Source organism: Narcine bancroftii, chromosome 4, assembly GCF_036971445.1.
Source record: "Narcine bancroftii isolate sNarBan1 chromosome 4, sNarBan1.hap1, whole genome shotgun sequence".
In the NCBI taxonomy this organism is placed as follows: Eukaryota; Metazoa; Chordata; class Chondrichthyes; order Torpediniformes; family Narcinidae; genus Narcine; species Narcine bancroftii.
The window spans coordinates 269,110,326-269,129,604 of NC_091472.1; the positions used below are offsets into that span (position 1 = coordinate 269,110,326).

Here is a 19,279-nt window from a genome sequence, read left to right on the forward strand (position 1 = left end):
GTGGTAACCATTTAAGTTCCAGAGCTTGGTGAAAATTCATAAATGTTAAATTCAGTGCACAGTATAAGAATTGCCTGATACCGGTGAATTTGGAGGAGTGAGAAGTGAAACTGGACTGTGAATCAAAGAACCTTTCTGAACTTATACACATTACATGTTTGTGCACTGCAGTGAACTGGGAATCACTGGTAGCGTTTTGCGCTAATTGCTGGCCCCAACTCCAGGCTCCGCCCCCAGCTGCTCACATATAACCCTGGTTCCCGCCTAAACCAGAAACCTCTGAAGACCACTGTAAAACCTTGCCCATAGTTATGTTAATAAAAGTGTTTGTTCTCCCTCCAGTCGTGAGAGCTTTTATGCACGCTACAATTTTATTAGCTTATTCCCTAAATGATGGACGCCCTACTCAAGCCTGTAAAGCTGCTGATAGACCCTCTGTCCCCTGACACGGCTGAGGAGCTCACGTACCAGCTAGACTGCTTTCAGGCCTATCTGAACGCGATCAGAGACTTCTTCCACACCGATGAACTCAGGAGGTCAGCACTCGTTTCGAGAGTAGGAACGAAAGGGTATGCAGTCATCAGGGACTGCACTACCTATGACATTGCCATTGAGGCGTCGAAGGCTAGGTACTTAAAGCCGCAAAACAAGGTCCTAGAGAGGCACCAACTCTACATTACCAACACCCAGGAGAGACCATCGATGACCATCTGCTAGTCACTTGCCAAGAAGTGCAGGTACAAAGTGGCTACGGGCCACGTTAGTGAGGAAGAACAGATGCGGGTCACTCTAGTTGAGGGGTCCGCTCAAGGTACATGAGGCAGCGACTGCTCAAGTCAGGAAAAAAGGACTTGGCTAGCTAGATATAACTGGTCAAATCGATGGAACAGGCCAAACTTGAGAGCAATGACCTCAAAGCCAGCCAGCATGCTCACCCAGGTGACACCTTCCAAGAACCAGCTGCTTCTGCTACCCTAGCCCTAACGGCTGCTGCTTCCCGTGCTAGGGAGCGCTTTTTCTGAGGCAAGAGTCAGCATCCCCGATCTCATTGCCCGGCTGTTGACAAGAAAGGACTTTGAGCAAGGGTTTGCCACGCGAGGGGAAGCCCGGGGTAGTCCGCGGCCTGCACCGCTCCTGGATCTGATTCTAGCCCCAAGCCGTCTGCCCCAAATTCACCCGAACCCACTTTCTGGGCTACATGCCAACAGAGGGTGGCAGTGAGGAAATGGCACGAAAAGGCTTGGCAGCTATCTTGCCGCGACCCAAATTCAAACTCGGCGCCATCATCATTGGAGGTGGAAGGAGGGCGGCCATCTTGCCGCGCCACGAGGTCAACGCCATCTTACCCACGCAGGGCAACATGGGACAGTGGGGGCCACTCAAGTGAAAAGTATGGAGTCTCTGGAGACCTAGCCTCGATGGGCAGACCTCACCAGCTCAGCAACACCATAATGACTGTGAAGGTACACTGACATTTCACTCAATGCCTAATTGACACGGGCTCTACTGAAAGCTTCATAAACTCAGACAGTGCAAAAATACAACCTAAAGATGTATCCTTCCAATATCAGCATATTCCTTGCGTCTCATTCACATTCTACGCATGTTCAACAACATTGTATAGTACATCTGTCATTTGAAGGGGCGGGGGCATTCTGTAAAATGTCTCTTGTATATACTGGATGAATGTTATGCTCCAGTGTTGTTGGGTCTGGACTTCCTGTGTCACCTTAAAAGCGTGACCTTGGAGTATCTTGGTTCCCTCCCCCCCCACCCCCCCCATAATGGTTCAGAATGGAGAGCCCCTAAAATCAGAACCCACATGCAGCCTCTCCACACTGAATATCGACCCCTCCCCCCCTTCCAGAATCTATCCTCAGACTGCAAGCCTACTTGCTACAAAGAGCAGGAGGTACAGTACAGAAGACCAAGATTTTATAAAATCTGAGACACAACGCCAGCTTGAATCAAGCACCAGCCTGTGGAGAGTGCAAGTGGTAGTGGTAAAAGGGGACAAGAAGTTCAGGCTAGTAATTGACTGTAGCCAAATTATTAATCGGTCGGTATACGCTTCTGGACACATACCCCCTCCCTCAGATTTCGGACATGGTGAAAAATATTGCGCAGTATTGGGTCTATTTGACCATCAACCTGGAAGCTGCTCTTGACCAGCTGCCAATCCATTCCGAGGACCATCCATATACAGCATGGCTAATGATCGTCTCTATCAATTCCAGAGGGTCCCTTTCTGTATCACTAATGGGGCTTCTATCTTCCAGAACCAGATGGACAGAATGGTGGATGAGTATGGGTTGAAGGCTACCTTCCCCTACTTTAATAATATTATCATCTGTGGCCACACCTTGGATGACCATGATACCAACCTTCAGGGTTTTCTCCATGCGGCAAAAGCCTTGAACCTCACTTATAACTCTGACAAGTGCGTGTTCATGACTAAACGCTGGCTATCCTTGGCTATGTGGCGGAGAATGGCATCAGTGGAACTCCCCGTTCCCAGGACCACAATGGCTTTGAGGAGATGCCTGGGGTTTTTCTCATATTACACCAAGTGGATCCCTCAATATGTTGAAAAGGTTCACTCTCTCTTAAAAGCCACCAATTTCCCCATCTTGGCTGAAGCCCAAACAGCTTTTAACTACCTCTGGAACCATACTGTGAAAGCCACCATGCATGCGGTGCACGAAAATGTACCTTTCCAAGTGGAAAGTGATGCTTCAGGTGTAGCCCTGGCCTCTACCCTCAACCAGGCGGGCAGGCCAGTTGCATTTTTTTCATGGACATTACCAGGCTATGAGCTCTGGAACCCATCTGTGGAAAGGGAGGCTCAAGCCATTGTAGTAGCAGTGAGGCACTGGAGAAAATTTATGCTTCTCACTGACCAGCACTCTGAACCATTCATGTTTAATAATGTCAAGAGGGGAAAATCAAAAAATGACAAGATTGCTAGGTGGAGGATTGAACTCTCGATCTACAATTATGACATTGCCTATCAGTCAAGAACTCTTAATAACCCTCCAGATCCATTAACCAGTGGAAGTTGTGACTCTGCATACATTGGCCAACTGCAGTTAATGCATAATGTGCTCTGCCATCCAGGGGTCACCTCCGTGGCTCATTTTGTCAAGGTGCGCAATCTGCCCTACTCCATGGAAGACGTCAGGGAGATGACCAAGTCTTGCCAGGTCTGAGCAGAGTAAAAGCCACACTTCTATTGCTCCACAAAGGCGCACCTGATCAAGTCAGCCAGGCCCTTCGAACGGGTCAGTGTCGATTTTAAGGAACCTCTCCCCTCCACAAACAGGAACACCTTCTTCCTATCATTGATGAGTACTCCCACTTCTCATCCACCATTCCATGTCCAGATACATCCACTTTGTCAGTCATAAAGGCCCTGGACTCCATTTTTGCCCTGCTCGGGTTTCCCAGCTATATACATAGCGACCGGGGCTCATTCTTTATAAGTGATGAGCTACGTCAGTACCTGCTGGTGAGGGGCACCACGTCCAGCAGGACTATTAGCTATAACCTCCGGGGGAAATCGGACAGTAAATGAGAACGCCATAATCTGGAAAGCTGCCAAATTGGCCCTGAAGTCAAAAGGCCTTCCAGACTCACGCTGGCAGGAAGTCCTCCCTATGGCGCTCCATTCTATCCAGTTGCTACTATGTACCACAACCAATGCTACTCCTCACGAGCTCATATTCAATTTCAAAAGAAGGTTGGCATCAGGAACTACACTCCCAACCTGGCTCACCACTCCTCGTTCGGTCGTTCTCAGGAAATACGAGAAGCAAGACTGACCCCCTGGCGAAAAGGGTGAAACTGCTCTATGCCAATCCCTCGTATGCCTATGTGGAGTACCCAGATGGCAGAGAGGACACTGTCTCAATCAGGGACCTGGTACACACCAGAACAGAGGGTCCATTGCCTCAAGTGCCCTATGAGCCACGGAGCTCATTCTCACCATCCCCAGTCTGGGCCTCAGGGGATCTAGTTCAGGAGGAAAGTTCATCCCCTTCCACCTTTGAACTGGAGACCCAGCCCGCCTCTCCTCCCTCACAAGGGGACCACAAGATCCAAGGAGTCCAAGGCTCCCCAGTGCTAAGGCGCTCCTCCATGATCTCCCGGACCGCTTAAATCTATAAATTTGTAAAAACTGTATATTTTTCAACCATTTTTTTTCTGAACGCATGTTCTCTGTCTTCATTCACAGACCCTACAGGAAGGGGTGAATGCAGTGAACTGGGATTCACTGGTAGGGTGTTGTGCTGATGGCTGACCCCGCCTCCTGGCTCCGTCCCCATCTGCTCACATATTACCCTGGTTTCCAGCCTAACCCAAAAACCCTTCTGAAGACTACTGTGAAACCCTACCCATAGTTATAACCTAATAAAAGCGTTTGTTCTCCCTCCAGTCATGAGAGCTTTTATTCACACTACATGCACTTAGAATTAGAAGGGGGGTTATGTTAGGTTAAGTTAATAGTAATAAGTTAAAGTTTGATACTGTTTTTACATTTAAAGAAAATTAAAAGCAACTTTTGTTTAAGTAACCATTTGTCTTGGTGAATTTCTATTGCTGCTAGGTCTTGGGGTCCTCTGGCCTGTAACACTTCACTTGGAAGGAAATTTTTCCAGCATTTTGTTTTTAATTCCATGTTCCAATGAAATGGCCATTTCAGCAAAACTAATGAGATACAGAGTGGAAACTTCCATTACATCAAGATGGATCTTGCAAATATCAGGAAGTCTGCATGCCACTGGGATAATGCTGTTTCTTCCCATGCACACCTGGGTGCAATCTCCCAAAAGGCGCTATGCAGCCAACTGATAGGTAAAGGCTCTCTAGCCCAAGGACTTCATATAACCCAAGTGACTGGTCTAGCCTTGAGGTCATGGCCGGGTAAAGGCAAAGGATCCAAAGGCCTGCAGGAAACTGGTAACAGACTTATGAAAACCAATACTTTTAAACTGAATGCTCAGCTAAAGAAAAATAAATAAATCACAAACGCCACCCTCTTTCTTTCAGTTCACAATTCAATTCAATCTGCAGTCTCTATAGCAACAGCATCAAATTGTTATGAGCACACCTTGGTTTCATTCAAAATCAATCTTTTCTGACCAATTAAAGGTTGCTGCAATGTTTTTTTAATTCAAATGGATTAGTCAGCTTTAGATAAATCATCAGAAGGAAATGTGCCTTTTTACCTCAATTAGAACGAGTTTGAGGCTCTAGAATTCAATTCTGTTTCCATAATATATTCTTTTCTAACTATGGAACACCAGAAAAAAAAATATTTGTCTGCTGAATATTCCAATGTAAATACACAAACTAAATCAAAAAGTACAAAAGCTTTAATAAATCACTTACTTTTTGAAAAAAAAAATCAATTTCCTAACTATTTTATATATTTATTTACAAAATAATTGCATTTGAGTACTTTACCCATCAGTTCATCTTCAATTATGCCTTTCAAATTGCTTCTTCTACTATACCCCAAAAGGCCATGCCATCACAATTTCCAATTGCTTCTCAAAACTGAACTGCCTTTCCTAGCTTGATGTCATTCGTCTTCTAGTTTTTAGCTTACCACTCTCTTCACCAAAGGTCCAGGTTTGTAATTAAAGAATAGTTCAAGTTGCCATGAGAGTTCAGCTGAAATTATCATATGGCAGGAAGCAACGAATGGAGAATCATTATAAATGTTCCAGCGTGATTTTAAAGACAGGGAGCCATTCAATTTTTTGGATCTGAATTAATCAAAATAAAACAACCTCTGCCTAATCCTACCTACCAAAGCTAGGTCCAAATATGAAGGCCACAGATATTCAATCACTACAGTTTTTTTTTAATATAACATACAGGCCTTTTAGTCCATGTTGTAGCACCAACCTTTGTAAACCTATTCCACAACAATCTAATTCATCCCTACCTCACACCTATAAATCCATTATTTTTCTTACATCCTCATGCCTGCCATGGAGTCTTTTGAATGTTCTGATTGTATCAACCTCTACCACCCCGCAATGCATTCCAGGCACTCACCACTGTATGAAGAAACTTAGCCCTGACAACTCCCCAAAACTTTCCTCCATTCACCTTAAAAAGTTGTGTGCTTGCCACCTCATGAGGAAAAAAAAGCATTTTTTTTTTAAAAAATGGCATATTCTCACCACCCTTTCAAGTAGTGAACTCCACCACTATCACCCTCTGGGCAAAACAAAACCCTTTCTCATTTCCTCTCTAATACTTCTACCAATTACTTGACAATTGGCACCAATTTTGACCCATCTACTAAGAAAAATAAGTTATTCCTATACTATCTAGGTCTATTTGCAGCACCTCAAGTTTAAAACTTCATGTGTTCCAAAGAAACCAACCACAACTTATTCAGTCTTCATTTTCTGGAGCTGACAACATTATAATAAATCTCCAGTGCAATCACATCCTTCGTATAATGTGGCAACCAGAATTGTACCTGCTCTGACCTAACCTATGCTGTGAATAATTGTAGCACCACCTCTTTCTAATTGATCTTCCCCACCCCACCCCCTCCAAAATCAATGTTAAAGTCTTTCATTCTGTAGTTTTATTTAATATATTTATCTCATTCAATATTGCACATTGTCCACTTCAACTGCATTTACATCTTTTGCACAATAGTTAGGAGAACTAACCCATATCTTGTGTCCACATACAGGTCATCTTCTTCCTTAATTGACCCTCAAGTTATCCTCTTGTTCTTTAGGCACAAAAGAATCTTTGGACTTCCTTTGACTTTATTTGCTAAAGCTTTTCATACTTCTGTAGCGGGTCAAGTGGCCGCGTAACGTTGAGGGCTGAATCACCACCTGTGCAGTTGGCTGAACAGCCACGCAACACTGTGGGCCTGATCACCACACACAGGGCGATTTGGGACTTACCCATAAGATGGCACAGGGTTCCTGTTGTCTCAACTTGAAGACCTGCGCTCTTCACGGGGATGTGATGACACCACTTCTGGTCCCAGAAGTGACTTAAAAAGAGAGGCAAGCTTAAATAAACATCTTCTTGACTAACTACTGTCCTGTGCATTGATTTAGTGGCGTTGCTTCAGAAGACACCACACTTTCCCTTTTCTAACTTGTCTTTTAAATTTATTCTTACCCTTGTGTGCATTCTATATTCTTCTTGCTTTCTGTTGCATTAAGCTCTCTGTTTCTGAAGAAACTTTACCTTTCTTATCTTATCCCAACTTCTATATCTTCCCCTCCCCCCCTCCAAAATCAATGCTAAACTCTTTCATTCCGTAGTTTTATTTAATATATTTATCTCATTCAATATTGCACATTGTCCACTTCAACTGCATTTACATCTTTTGCAGAATATTTAGGAGAACTAACCCATCTCTTGTGTCCACATCCATACAGGTCATCTTTTTCCTTAATTGACCCTCAAGTTATCCTCTTGTTCTTTAAGCACAACTTTTATATCCAAGGAACCCTGAATTTGGCAGTATCATACTATCTTTGTTGGAACATTTTAAACCTGAGCTCCTCAAATGTCCTTCAGAATGTTTAAGATGACACTGAGATCAAGTCATTCTTTCCACTCCATTTTTCTGAATCATTTCTTGGTAACATTGGCTTTACACCAATTTAGAACCCTAATGACTATTTTTTCTTTATCCTTTTTCTTAGCTCTGCTATACTTAACAAAATGATTTTAAAAATTGCTCCCCTATTGACAGTCCTATCTGCCCAGCTTTGTTACCCAAAGCAGAAAACAGAATTACACCCCAACCTTTGTTTGTACCCATTACTTAATGGATAAATTTGTTCTCTTGAATACAACAATCGTCTCATTTTACACAGAGTATTTAAAATTGAAATCTCCCACCATTCATACACTTTTCAGAAATTTTCCAACCAATTTGTTCTTTCATCTCCTAGCAGTTTAATAAATAACATTTGCAAAAAGGTTCTAAAGCACATCATTAGTACAAATTGACATTAACAGGAATATTGTCTTTGCATGCATGTACAATTAATGCTGCAGTTTAACTCCACATTATATCCTTAATTTCTAGGAATCCTCAATTAGTATGCAAGTAAAACCTTGGAGAGTTAAAAAAATCAAAAACAAGGCAACACAGATGACTCTCCTTCAATATGACAAACTTCAAATAGAACAAAGTCATTAACTGGGCACACTTTATCAATATGTTCATCCCATTTGTTTCCAAGTTAAAAAACAGTGGATAGTAATTCCTTGAACAACAAGTTATTTAAAATGTAATTTCAGATCCCACTTGGCTCTGTTATTCATTTAAATATAGGTAATTTATTTTGTCTCTCAAAAAGGAACTGGAATGTAAAATATAAAGACAGATCATTAATGTAAAACTATGTCTCTTCACAGACACGATGTGATTTTTTCAAAATTTTTAACAATTTCCATTATGCTTATACTTCTAACATCTGCTGTATTTTGCTTTCAAAATAATATACTAACAACACAACAAACCTCCCCTTAAATCCTTCCTTCCAATCTAGATCATTAGCCACAACAAACCTCCCCTTAAATCCTTCCTTCCAATCTAGATCATTAGCCACAGTCACTTTTGCCAGTCAAAAAAAGCAAACTTCAAAATGTGGCTCAAGACCATTGCAAACATTCTTAACTCACCCCTCTTTCCTGCTCCCTAGCTCTACTGTATTTTATATGTGGGATTACATGATTGACTGTTCTCCACACACAATTAAAGCTTCAAAAGCAATCACAGTATTTATTCCAATGCTGGACCCCACAATATTTTATTTTGTTTCTGATGTGCACATTTGATTCTTGGGAATAGATTTAGATTTCACCTTTTTCATTAAGTGATCAAAAAGCTACAAAGTTCATTTATTTAAAATCAGAAATCAAAGTCAGGAAGCTCAAAGAAATCTAACAATAATAACAAAAGTATTATTGGTTACATTATTGTAAATTTTTTTTTTGAAAACTGCATTGTGAACTGATCATTAAATGAATCATAGACAGGACAGTGACCTAGCAATCATTTTCCACCATTATAATTCACAGTGAATCCACAGAAAAATTCAGCATTGTCAACTTCATATCTATGAAAATGAAAAAAAAGTGTAGCACAGTATGCCAGCATAAAACACCCTGGTGATAGAGATCATGTTAGTTAAGACTAAACTGTTCCAATGGAGGTTTTGGAATCCCATTCAACTTTGAAGTTTCAAGAAGCTCAGTTGTACTGATTGCTGCAAAAAAAACCCCAAGAAGTTTCAGCCATCTCTACAGCATAGCCATGGATATCGACCTGTATTTAAAACAGACATCTCAAATTGTAGTGCATTCCATATCCACTGCAACAGCCTGAGAACGGCAGTGTGCAAGAGCCTGACAGAATTCATAAATTGTTGAAGCAATATTAAATCATCTGACGTGCCCAGTAGATCTTTGCTGAAAATTCATATACAAAGGCATTAAATATGGATAAGACACTCAAGTCAGTATTGATTTTTCTTGCACACTGCCCTTGTGATTTGCTTCCTTCCTTTCAACCATTTTGGAATTACTCAAAGAAAGTTGGTCTAAATTTCAATGCAGTATCATTATAATTATGAGACTTAATTACAGTTAGAGGAGCTTTTGTAGATTGTGTTCATTACTTCTCCCTGCAGGTTCTAATAGGGAGGTAAACCATCAATCTTAGAAGTGAGATCCAACCAAATTATTCCAACACTGCACCTGTATTCATGGACTAACTGAACCATTTTTTTTAAATTTTTTTCAAAAGAATTAAAATAAACTAAGGAAACTTATCGGAAAAGTTCAAAGATCATGTTGAGTGTGTTGACTGAAAATTGATTAAATTTTCACACACACAAACCTACTTTCAAATGCAAAGGTGCTCTCACTTGAAACAAAAACAAGGGCAACAAAAAGAGCACAGGTAACAGTAAATCAAATGGGGAAATTGAGAAGAAACGTCCTTCCAAAAGATTGGCAAGAACCTGGAGCTCAAAGACACACAAGCAACTGAAGTGGTTAAAAATAAATACAGGAGGAAGAAAGGAATAAAAGCATGTACAGTGAGGTAAGTGTGGACAGATTCTCAGGGAACATTTACCAGTAAATGCTTATGTTTAGATTCTGAACTTAAATGTACTAATATCCTACAATATACCATTGCCAGAAGGCAGCCTGGATGTAATAATGCTTTAAGTGGTACCCTAACAGTGAACCGCTTAGACGCTCCTGATGCTAAGATGGCCGGTGTCAGTCAGTACAATAGTTTAGAAGGCTCCCTCCACAGGTCTGGATGACAGCCAAGGCTATAAATAAATGGTGGAAGAGAAGGAGTCGCATTCTTCTTCAGCCTTGACGCTGTCAGTTTGGATGCACGTTTCGGAACTGACTCCACGACAATATTCATGGCAAGGAGACGACCCGCAATCTGTACACAGGCAGGAACTCAAGAGCCCAAGAAAAATCGGATGCCGCAAATGGGAGATGGAAAGATCGGTCACAATTAAAATCATTCGGCAGGATGACTGCGAATGGGTGGGATGCCCGTGAGCAGTGCGACCGAAGACCACAGGAGGCAGAACTGCGCCTGGTCCCTACCTTCAATGACATCATGTTGATCCACTTCAGGCTGCAGCAGCCGCCGAGCGAGAAATGATGGGGCTGGTTGCAATGGTCCTCGCAAAGCACCGAAGTGGTACAAGAGTCGTCCAGTGGTTTTTAAAACCACAACCACCGACGAACTCCCAGTCACTGAGCCCCTTGGCACAGACACATTGGCAAGGTCTCCCCTCCCCCCACCTCAGACCAGAAAGAGAAAACATGACGTTTCCCAATAAAGTGCATTTAAATCATTCTCTCTCTTGCCCCTGATGCATTGTCCACCTTTTCTGGATGGTTCCATGCCGCAAATTATCCCTCCACAGTCTCTCGTTTAGCACAGTTGCAATGGATGTTAGTTATGGCGTTACCTAGAGTTAAGATTTAACAATGATAGGTCATTGATTGAAATCTGAGAAGGTGACCTGTTTTGCTTTTTAAAAAAATGCGCATAAATCAACTGGAATCAAACCTTGCTCAATGCAATCGTTTTTTTTTCTCAAGTGATTAATGCACACACAACTGCAGATCCGCTCATGGGCATTACGCCCTCGACACACCGATGGAGCACAAGGGCTGGATGATTGTCCCGTTGAACAATGCAACAGAATCCATCAATTCCTGCAAAAAAACTCATTCCAACAAAAAAAAATAAAAGTTTAATTCCAGCCTCAAAGAAAAAAGGTGGTCCCCCCCACCCCTCCACCCCACCCCTCCACCCCACCAAAACGTGAAGTCTAAACGTACCCCCAGAAGATTGACTGTGTCGTCGCCCTTAAATTTCGGGATGAACTGGTCTCCTCTCAGGATTTCTGCCTGGTTCAACGGCCTGAATCGGCACATGACTTTAATGCTGCATTCAGCTGGGTCCGCCATCGCTCGCCTCTTCCCAGCAACAACGTCGGGATCACCGGCAAACCTCCGAGGAGGCAAAAGGGGGGGGGGGGGGGGTAGATCCAACGCGGGGGACGCAGGAAGAACCCTTCACCTCGAGCAGAACATGGCAAGCACTGCAATCCTCTTTCAAGCCACTGAAGAGGCTGCGCTTTCGGAATAGGATACTGTGAATGTCACATTTAAAAGAAAATGAATTGGTTACTGTGGTGAAAATAACCCTTCAGGATCGAGGCGTCAACTTCTCAAGGTCGATCAGTGAACGCTCCTGCGGGGCCGACAAGGGTTGCGGCCGGTTTAGCATCTGCATTCTCGGCTTCGCGCTGCCATCCCACATCAGCACCAAGCACCTTCTCCTCGGCTCCGGCTCCTCTTCTGTCCCCGCGGCTCGGTGACATCACTCCATGACCTCAGCGCCCGCATCCTCTCGCGATACGGAGGGGGGGGGGGGGTGTTCATGGGCAGTGTAGTTCCACCTCGTGACCAGGGGCCATTTCATCTGGCTGGGTTGCTGCAGGGGGAGGAGGGAGGCAAGTCGCTGAGGCAGTGTGTTTGGAAACCATCCTCTTGCCCTCCCTCCCCTCATCTTGCCAGTCTTCTTCCCTTCATCGTTCTTCTCCCTTTTCCCATCATTTCTCTCTCTCTGTCCAACCGCTCTGTACCTTCGCAATTTCTCTCTCCCTTCACCCATCCCTCTCTCTGCTCATCCTCTCCCTCCCTTCACCATCCTCTCTGCCCATCCTTTTTTCTTTCCTTTCCCCGTCCTCTCTCTCCCTTCACCCAACCACTTTCTCCCTTCACCCAACCTCTCTTTCTCTCTTCCTTCATCCTACATTTCTCCCTTCACTCATCCTCTTTCTCTTCCTTCACCATCCTCTTTCTCTTCACCTACCCTCTCTCTCCCCTCTTCTTTTGCCCATCCTCTTTCTCTGTCCATCCCCTCCACCCATCCCATCTCTCTGCCCATCCTCTTCCTCTGTCCATCCTCTTTCTCTGTCCATCTCCTCTACCCACCCTTTGCCCATCCTCCCTCTCTCTCTCTACCCATCCTCTCTCTCCCTCTGCCCATCCTTTCTCCCTCACCCATTCTCACTGTCTTCCTGCACCCATCTTTCTCTCCCTCTGCCCGTCCTACCTTCACCCATTACTCTTTCCCTTTGCCCATTCTCTCACCCTTCACCCCTCCAAATCTATCCTCACCCATCATCTTTCCCATCCTTAAACATCCTATCAATCTGTCCTTCACCCATCCTTTCAATCCATTGGCCCATCCTCCCTCCTTCCCTTTACCCAGCTTCCAACCAACTACACTTCCTCCCTCAACCTCTCCCACCTTGCCCTTACCTGTATCCTTCCTTCACCCCAACCCCACCTTCATCTATCTGCCTGCCACATTTCTTTCCTTCTTTCTCTATATATGCCCAACATTTTCCACTCACCTTCTTTATCTCCCTTTCTTTACCCATATGCACTTTCAACCTACCTCCCATCTTCCCCTCTTTCCGTCACAACATACCTCCCTCCTTGCCTCAACTTCCTTCATGCCATCACCCTTCCTCCCATGCTCCCTCCCTGCCTTTGTCCATCAATCTTCCCTCCCTGCCTTGTCCATCCCAACTACCCGCAATTAAACCTCACATCCTTCTCCCTCCATCATTCTCCTCCTTCCCTGTCTTATCTCACAATCACTCAGCATTGTCCACCTTCTTTCTATGACAGCCCTTGCCAACCTCCCTACCTGCACTCCCTCCATGTATCCATATCTTCACCTTCCAACTATCCTTCCCGCTTACAACTCCATCCTGCAAAGAATAAACTAGCAAATAATATAAAACTGCATGACTGGAGCTTCTCCAGAAGCTTAGAAGTGGGAATAGCCAACTAATAAGGAGAAAAGTTACTTTGGATTTGTTTAATTATCTTCAATCTTGATGGCATTCTCAACAGAATTGATCAAGAGACAATGCAGGTACATACTTCAAACAATCTCTATCACTGAACAAAAAAGGTAGATGAATTGGCTAAGAGAAAGTAAAAAATCAGGGAAAGCGGATTATAGTACATGAAACACCAAGAGTTAACGGGCAGGTATAGGGGGGCGTGGCAAGATGGCGGAGAGGTCAGACGTGCGGTCCTAATTCTCCACAGCCAGTTTTTTTAAACACCCGTTTTTAAACTTTAATCGAAGTATATAAATGTTTTATTTCTGCTTCTATGTACATTAGTTGTCTGTAATGGCAGCTAATATTTAAAAACCTAAGACTCAACTACAGAAAAAAACTTGGCCTCCCTGTCCAGTTGGAACCACGGAGTTGCTGTCAGGAATTTCCAACCCACAGAGAACTCCAGCTAGGCTAAGTATTATGCCGGCACCGGTCTTGTCCCCGCAAGATGACTTCGGCTTCTTGACGAAATAGACTGACGTTGACCTCCGTGTTCGCGACGTCGGACGCACGGGTGACCCAACTGAACAAAGAGCCCTTGGACTCGCGCTGCCTTCAGGGGAGTCGGGAACTTGCAGGAAGGCACTGGAGACCGCCCTTGTGCAGCCCCTGGCCCTGCTGGGTATGCGCGGTACTTCCAGGGACCGCGATTTATTGGAGTGTGTGTGGTCTGCGGGGGGGCCCGAGCAGTGGCGCCCTGATGTGGTCGGGGTGCCGTCACCAGGAGTCCAGACACGCAGCCGCACGGGAAAAGCCCTGACAACGTTGGAACAAGAAGTAGACTTGCTTTTCATGACCAGTTCACAGGAACAATTGGAGGAGGAACTTGTAGAAGGTAGGTCTCAAGATGTGGCACTGGAATCTGGACTGAACTCTGTTTTTACTGTGCTGGAAGGGATTGCTTTCCATATGGATACTATGTCTCATCAAATGACTCAAATGCAATCTACAATGTTTAATGTCTCTGAAGATATATCTACACTTAAGAGAGATTTAATAAATGCCTTACTTCAGTAGATGTAGTACAAGAAAATTTTTAAAAGCTGAGACTGCTTTCTCTGAATGTAAAGAGCAAGTTGTACGTAATAAAGATAAAATAGAGGAAGTCGAAGATTCGTTCGTGGATTGGGGAATTCAGAAGAGAGATTTATTGAAAAAAATTGATTCATTGGAAAATCAAAGTTGAAGAAATAATGTAAAAATTGTGGGCCTTCCAGAAGATATTGAAGGTGCATATCCAATAAATTTTTTTTAAGAACTGGATCCCTGAGATGTTAGGTAAAGAGTTATTTCCGGGTGGTTTGGTACTGGAAAGGAGGAAACCATTACTGGGTCAACCATCACGACCAGTGTTAATTCGGTGCTTGAATGATCAGGATAGAGAAATGATTTTACGGTTGGTGGTACAGAAGGAAAGACAAAGTCAAACCCAATGATGAGTCAGAATAATAGAGTTTTTTTTCTATGCTGATTTGAGTCAAGAAATTATCAGACGTCGACGTGAGTTTAATTCAGCCAAGGATGTGCTGTGGCGGAAAGGATATAAGTTTGCTTTTCAATACCCTGCAGTGTTGAAGGTTTTTTATGGCAATTATCAGTCTCAATTTTTTGAGAATGATCATGATGCATTGGTTTTCACAAGTTCGTTACTGGATTTACGTGGCCAAGGAAGAATTTCACTGTCGTCACCTCAAATAAGGGCCAATGGACATGGAAATGGACAGAATGGAAAGAACAGGAAGAATGGGAAAGATGGGAAGAAGGAGGCTTTGATACACAGTCCTAGTGATGTTGAGGATTCAAATCTTTGGGACTGGAGTCCCAGGTGCTGAATATACTAATGATGTTGAATTACATTCTTATATATATTGTATTTCTGGCTGGGGGGAGGTGGATGGCACTGATATCTTTGATAGTCATCTGCCACTGGTGGGGTGTTCCACATCCAGTTTTTTTAGGGAATTACTACCTTTGGGTAGTTTTTTTTTCTTTATTTGGGGGGAATTAATTGTATTCTTTTTCATATGAACTTTTTTATAACATTAGGGGAGGGAGAGTAGATTTTGTTTATTAACAGGAGAGCATTTTATTTTATATTACATGGTTATATTGATAGTTCATTAAAATGTCTAGTTTTAAATGTGCAACTTTTAATGTTCAGGGATTAAATAATCCAATTAAGCGAAAGAGAGTTTTAGTTTATATTAAGAAAATGAAAATTGATATTGCTTTTTTACAAGAAACACACTTGACTGAAAAAATACATTTGAAATTGAAAAGAGATTGGGTTGGTCATGTTTTTTTTCTTCATTTAACTCTAAGGCAAAAGGTGTAGCAATTCTAGTTCATAAGAATTTATCTTTTGAGTTACAGACTGTAGAGGGGAATGATGGGAGCGTTTTAAAAGTGGACTGTAAAATTTTTAATGAACTCTGGACTTTATTCAATATCTATGCACCTAATGTAAATGATGAATGTTTAATCTCAGAGGCTTTTTTGTTATTAAGTCAAGCTAATGAAAATATTTTAGTTGGGGGAGATTTTAATTGTTTTTTGGATCCATTAATGGATAAGTCCCCAAAATGTATCAGAAAATCAAAGATGGTGATACAAATTGGGGATTTAATGAAAGACTTAAATTTGGTAGATATTTGGAGAAGAATTAATCCTACAGAAAAAGATTTTTCTTTTTATTCTTCTTGGCATGATTCCTTTTCTAGAATATATATTTTTTTAAATATTGGCACATTTACAGGGAAAGGTATTGAAGGCAGATTATAAGAGTAGAGTAATATCTGATCATTCTTTATTATTTTTTTCTTATGAAAGTTCGGAGGTGTTACGTCCATTTTATAGATGGAGGTTTAATACATTGTTGTTGAAAAAATCTGAGTTTGTTGCTTTTGTTAAGAAACAGGTTAATTTTTTTTCTTAATGGAAAATATTAACTCTGTTCAAAGTAGATTTGTAGTATGGGATGCGTTAAAGGTTTATTTAAGAGGGCAAATAATTAGATATGCTACTAAAGTTAAGAAAGGGTATATGGCTGAAAGTATTAAATTAGAAAAGCAGATTGATAAATTGGAGAAGGAATTTCAGAAGGGTGTAACAGAAAATCAGAACATAGCTTTGACTAGATTGAAATTGCGATATAATACGTTACAGACTTATCAATTTGAATGTTTACTTAATCAAACCAAACAACGAAATTATGAGTGTGGTGAGAAGGCACATAAAGTACTTGCATGGCAGTTAAAGAAGGAGCAGACCTCAAAGGTTATTAATGCTGTTAAAAAGGATTCAACAGTTACCTATAAACCTCAGGAAATCAATGAACAGTTTTATTCATTTTATAAAAAAATATATACTTCTGAGGGGAAACAGGATAATGGATCTATTGATTCTTTTTTTATCTACATTAAAATTACCAGTTTTAGATGAAGAGGATATGATAGATTTGAAAGCTCCATTCACAGATCGAGACATTAAGACCACTATGATGGAAATGCCTAATGGTAAGTCACCAGATGACGGGTTTTCGGTGGAATTTTATAAAGTTTTTTATGAAGATTTATCTTCGGTGTTTGGGGAGGTATTACAACAAGTGACAAGTTAACATTGTTGATAATAATGAAAATGTAAGTTCCTGGTGTTAAAGTTAAAATTGCAGAGGTATACAAAGAAAACATGTTAGTTAAAAGTAAGCTACTTTTGTTTTAAGAAAGGAAGATGTAATGATCGTGATTATGTTTGCCTGACCACTAGCAAGGCCTTGATTATAGTTACTGTTTGATTAGACTTGGCTGCCAGCAGGGAGCTGACACACAGACAATATGCAAGAGCTGTAATGGAGGCTTGCAGCCTCATGGAATGCCTCATGGTGCTGTTTACAACAACTTTAAAGAACCTTTTCCTTCATCCATGTGTTTGTCTAAGAACTCACACATACAAATACAAGATGAAACAGGCATATTCAGAACATAGAATTTGTCTTTAAGATGGAGATGAAGAGGGATTTTTTTTCGCACATACAGTTGTGATTCTTTAGCACTCTCTATGCACAAAGCTGTGGAGATGGAATCTATGAATATACTTGGAGGGATGGGCTAGCATTTGAATTGAAAGGGAACCAAAGAGATTGTGGAAAGAGCAGGAAAGTCCTCTTCAACCTCTCTTCAAATGTCAATCTCTTCATTTCAGGAATCAGCCATGATCTCACCGTATGGCGGAGAGATTCGAAGGGCCAATTGGCCTACTCCTGTTCTAGTCTCTTACATTCATCATTGCACCTCATTGCCTCCCTTCTCCCCCACCATCACTCATAATGCTGACATTTCCATCCCTCCTTCTCAGCCATTTCCCTCCCTCCCTCATCTATTCATCTATCCCCTCCCCAACCCCAGACAGTCTCTTGCATCTCTAACAATTGCATGCATCTGATAAATAATTCAATGCCCTTAACCTAATGCACAAGACAATTATCAAGTGGGCAGTTGAAGGATCAAAGGCAAATAAGAAATAATTAGTCATTGCAACTCATTGCCTTTAGCATTCCTAGGAATGATTTTAAAAATGCACAAAGGAATAAACATCATGGAATTTAAAGGATTCTATGTTGATGCCTATTCACTTCAGAAGCAACAACTGAATAGTTCCTTATGGTCCAACTGAACAAGTTGAACCTCGGCCACATTCAATTTTCTGATGAGTAATGATTCATGGGACTTTATTGTGAAGGTGACATAGATTTAGGGTGGCATAGTAGTGTAGCGGTTAATGCAACATTATTGCAGCGCCAGTGACTTGGGTTCAAATCCACCGCTGTCTATAGGGATTTTGAACATTCTCCCCGTGTTTGCGTGGGTTTCCTCCAGGTACTCCAGTTTCCTCCCACCCTTCAAAAGACAGACCAAGTAGTAGATTAATTGGTCACATGGGTGTAATTGGGTGGTGCTGGCTCATGCGCTGGAAGGTCTCTGACCCTGTTGTTTCTCTTAATTAAATTATAAATATGGCCACATCTAGTGTTGAGTCCAATTAAAGTGCTAACAAGGGGTCAAATGCAAGATTTAGACCCTGACCTATTAATTTCTTGGCTCTGATGTCAACAAGCATGGAGCGTGTAGTGTTTTCGGTATATGTGACTGAAGAATGGTTGCAGTTAGGATCCAATTAAATAATTAAAGCTTTAAAAAAATAGATATGTGAAAGGGCAGCTGAGTAGAAGAAGTTCTCCTCCTGGGTCCACATTTAAATTGCAGGCTCCTGTCTGCCATTAACCACACAGTCCCCAATGCAATTATATTCGTTTCACTGCCTAAGGTTCGGGACTGATTGCTGAGGGATGCACTGAAATTTGGTGCAACTTCCCTAGAAGCTCAAAGGGAAAAGGCCTGAGTTCACTGCATGACTGCCATTATACACTAAAGGGTTGTGCAAAGTCTAATGCAATGGAACTCTGAGCAGTCATAATTCACTGCAATTTAATATAAATTCAATCTTGTCTGTAAAGAATGAATTTGTGACATCGCATCTATTGTATCCAATCAAGATGATCTGTTTAAATTAAGACATTTTGATGTATACTTGCAAAATTATTGGAGAAAAGAAATCATGTTCTGATCTACCCCAATCCCAGCTTGGTTTCACCTTTTGTCCTTGGATGGTATGCGAATAACCTGTAGGCTTCTGTTCACTGGTGTTAAATAAACCAGTGAACCTAGTTTCTGTGCCATGGGACTTAAAAGGCACATATAATTTCGTCTGTCTCCAAACCCTGTCTCATTTCAGGCTGCATT

General features: G+C 42.0%; 2 protein-coding genes across 3 annotated transcripts in view; one reads left to right on the forward strand and one right to left on the reverse strand.

The window, feature by feature from the left end:
- The window catches only part of kif5c (kinesin family member 5C), a 177,567-nt gene extending 165,660 nt beyond the window's left edge, over positions 1–11,907 (reverse strand). For both annotated transcript variants that reach the window (XM_069934978.1, XM_069934977.1), the window contains exon 1: positions 11,392–11,907. In XM_069934978.1, the coding sequence (XP_069791079.1) occupies positions 11,392–11,520 (129 nt within the window). In that variant the 5' untranslated portion in view covers positions 11,521–11,907. The remainder of the gene's footprint in view (positions 1–11,391) is intronic.
- Positions 11,712–16,990, forward strand: LOC138762462 (BCL-6 corepressor-like protein 1). The gene is made up of 3 exons (XM_069936220.1): positions 11,712–11,796; positions 12,056–13,507; positions 16,913–16,990. Exons 1-2 carry the CDS (start codon positions 11,712–11,714, stop codon positions 13,252–13,254), a joined length of 1,284 nt encoding a protein of 427 aa, XP_069792321.1. The 3' UTR covers positions 13,255–13,507; positions 16,913–16,990.
- The last annotated feature ends 2,289 nt before the right edge of the window (positions 16,991–19,279 follow it).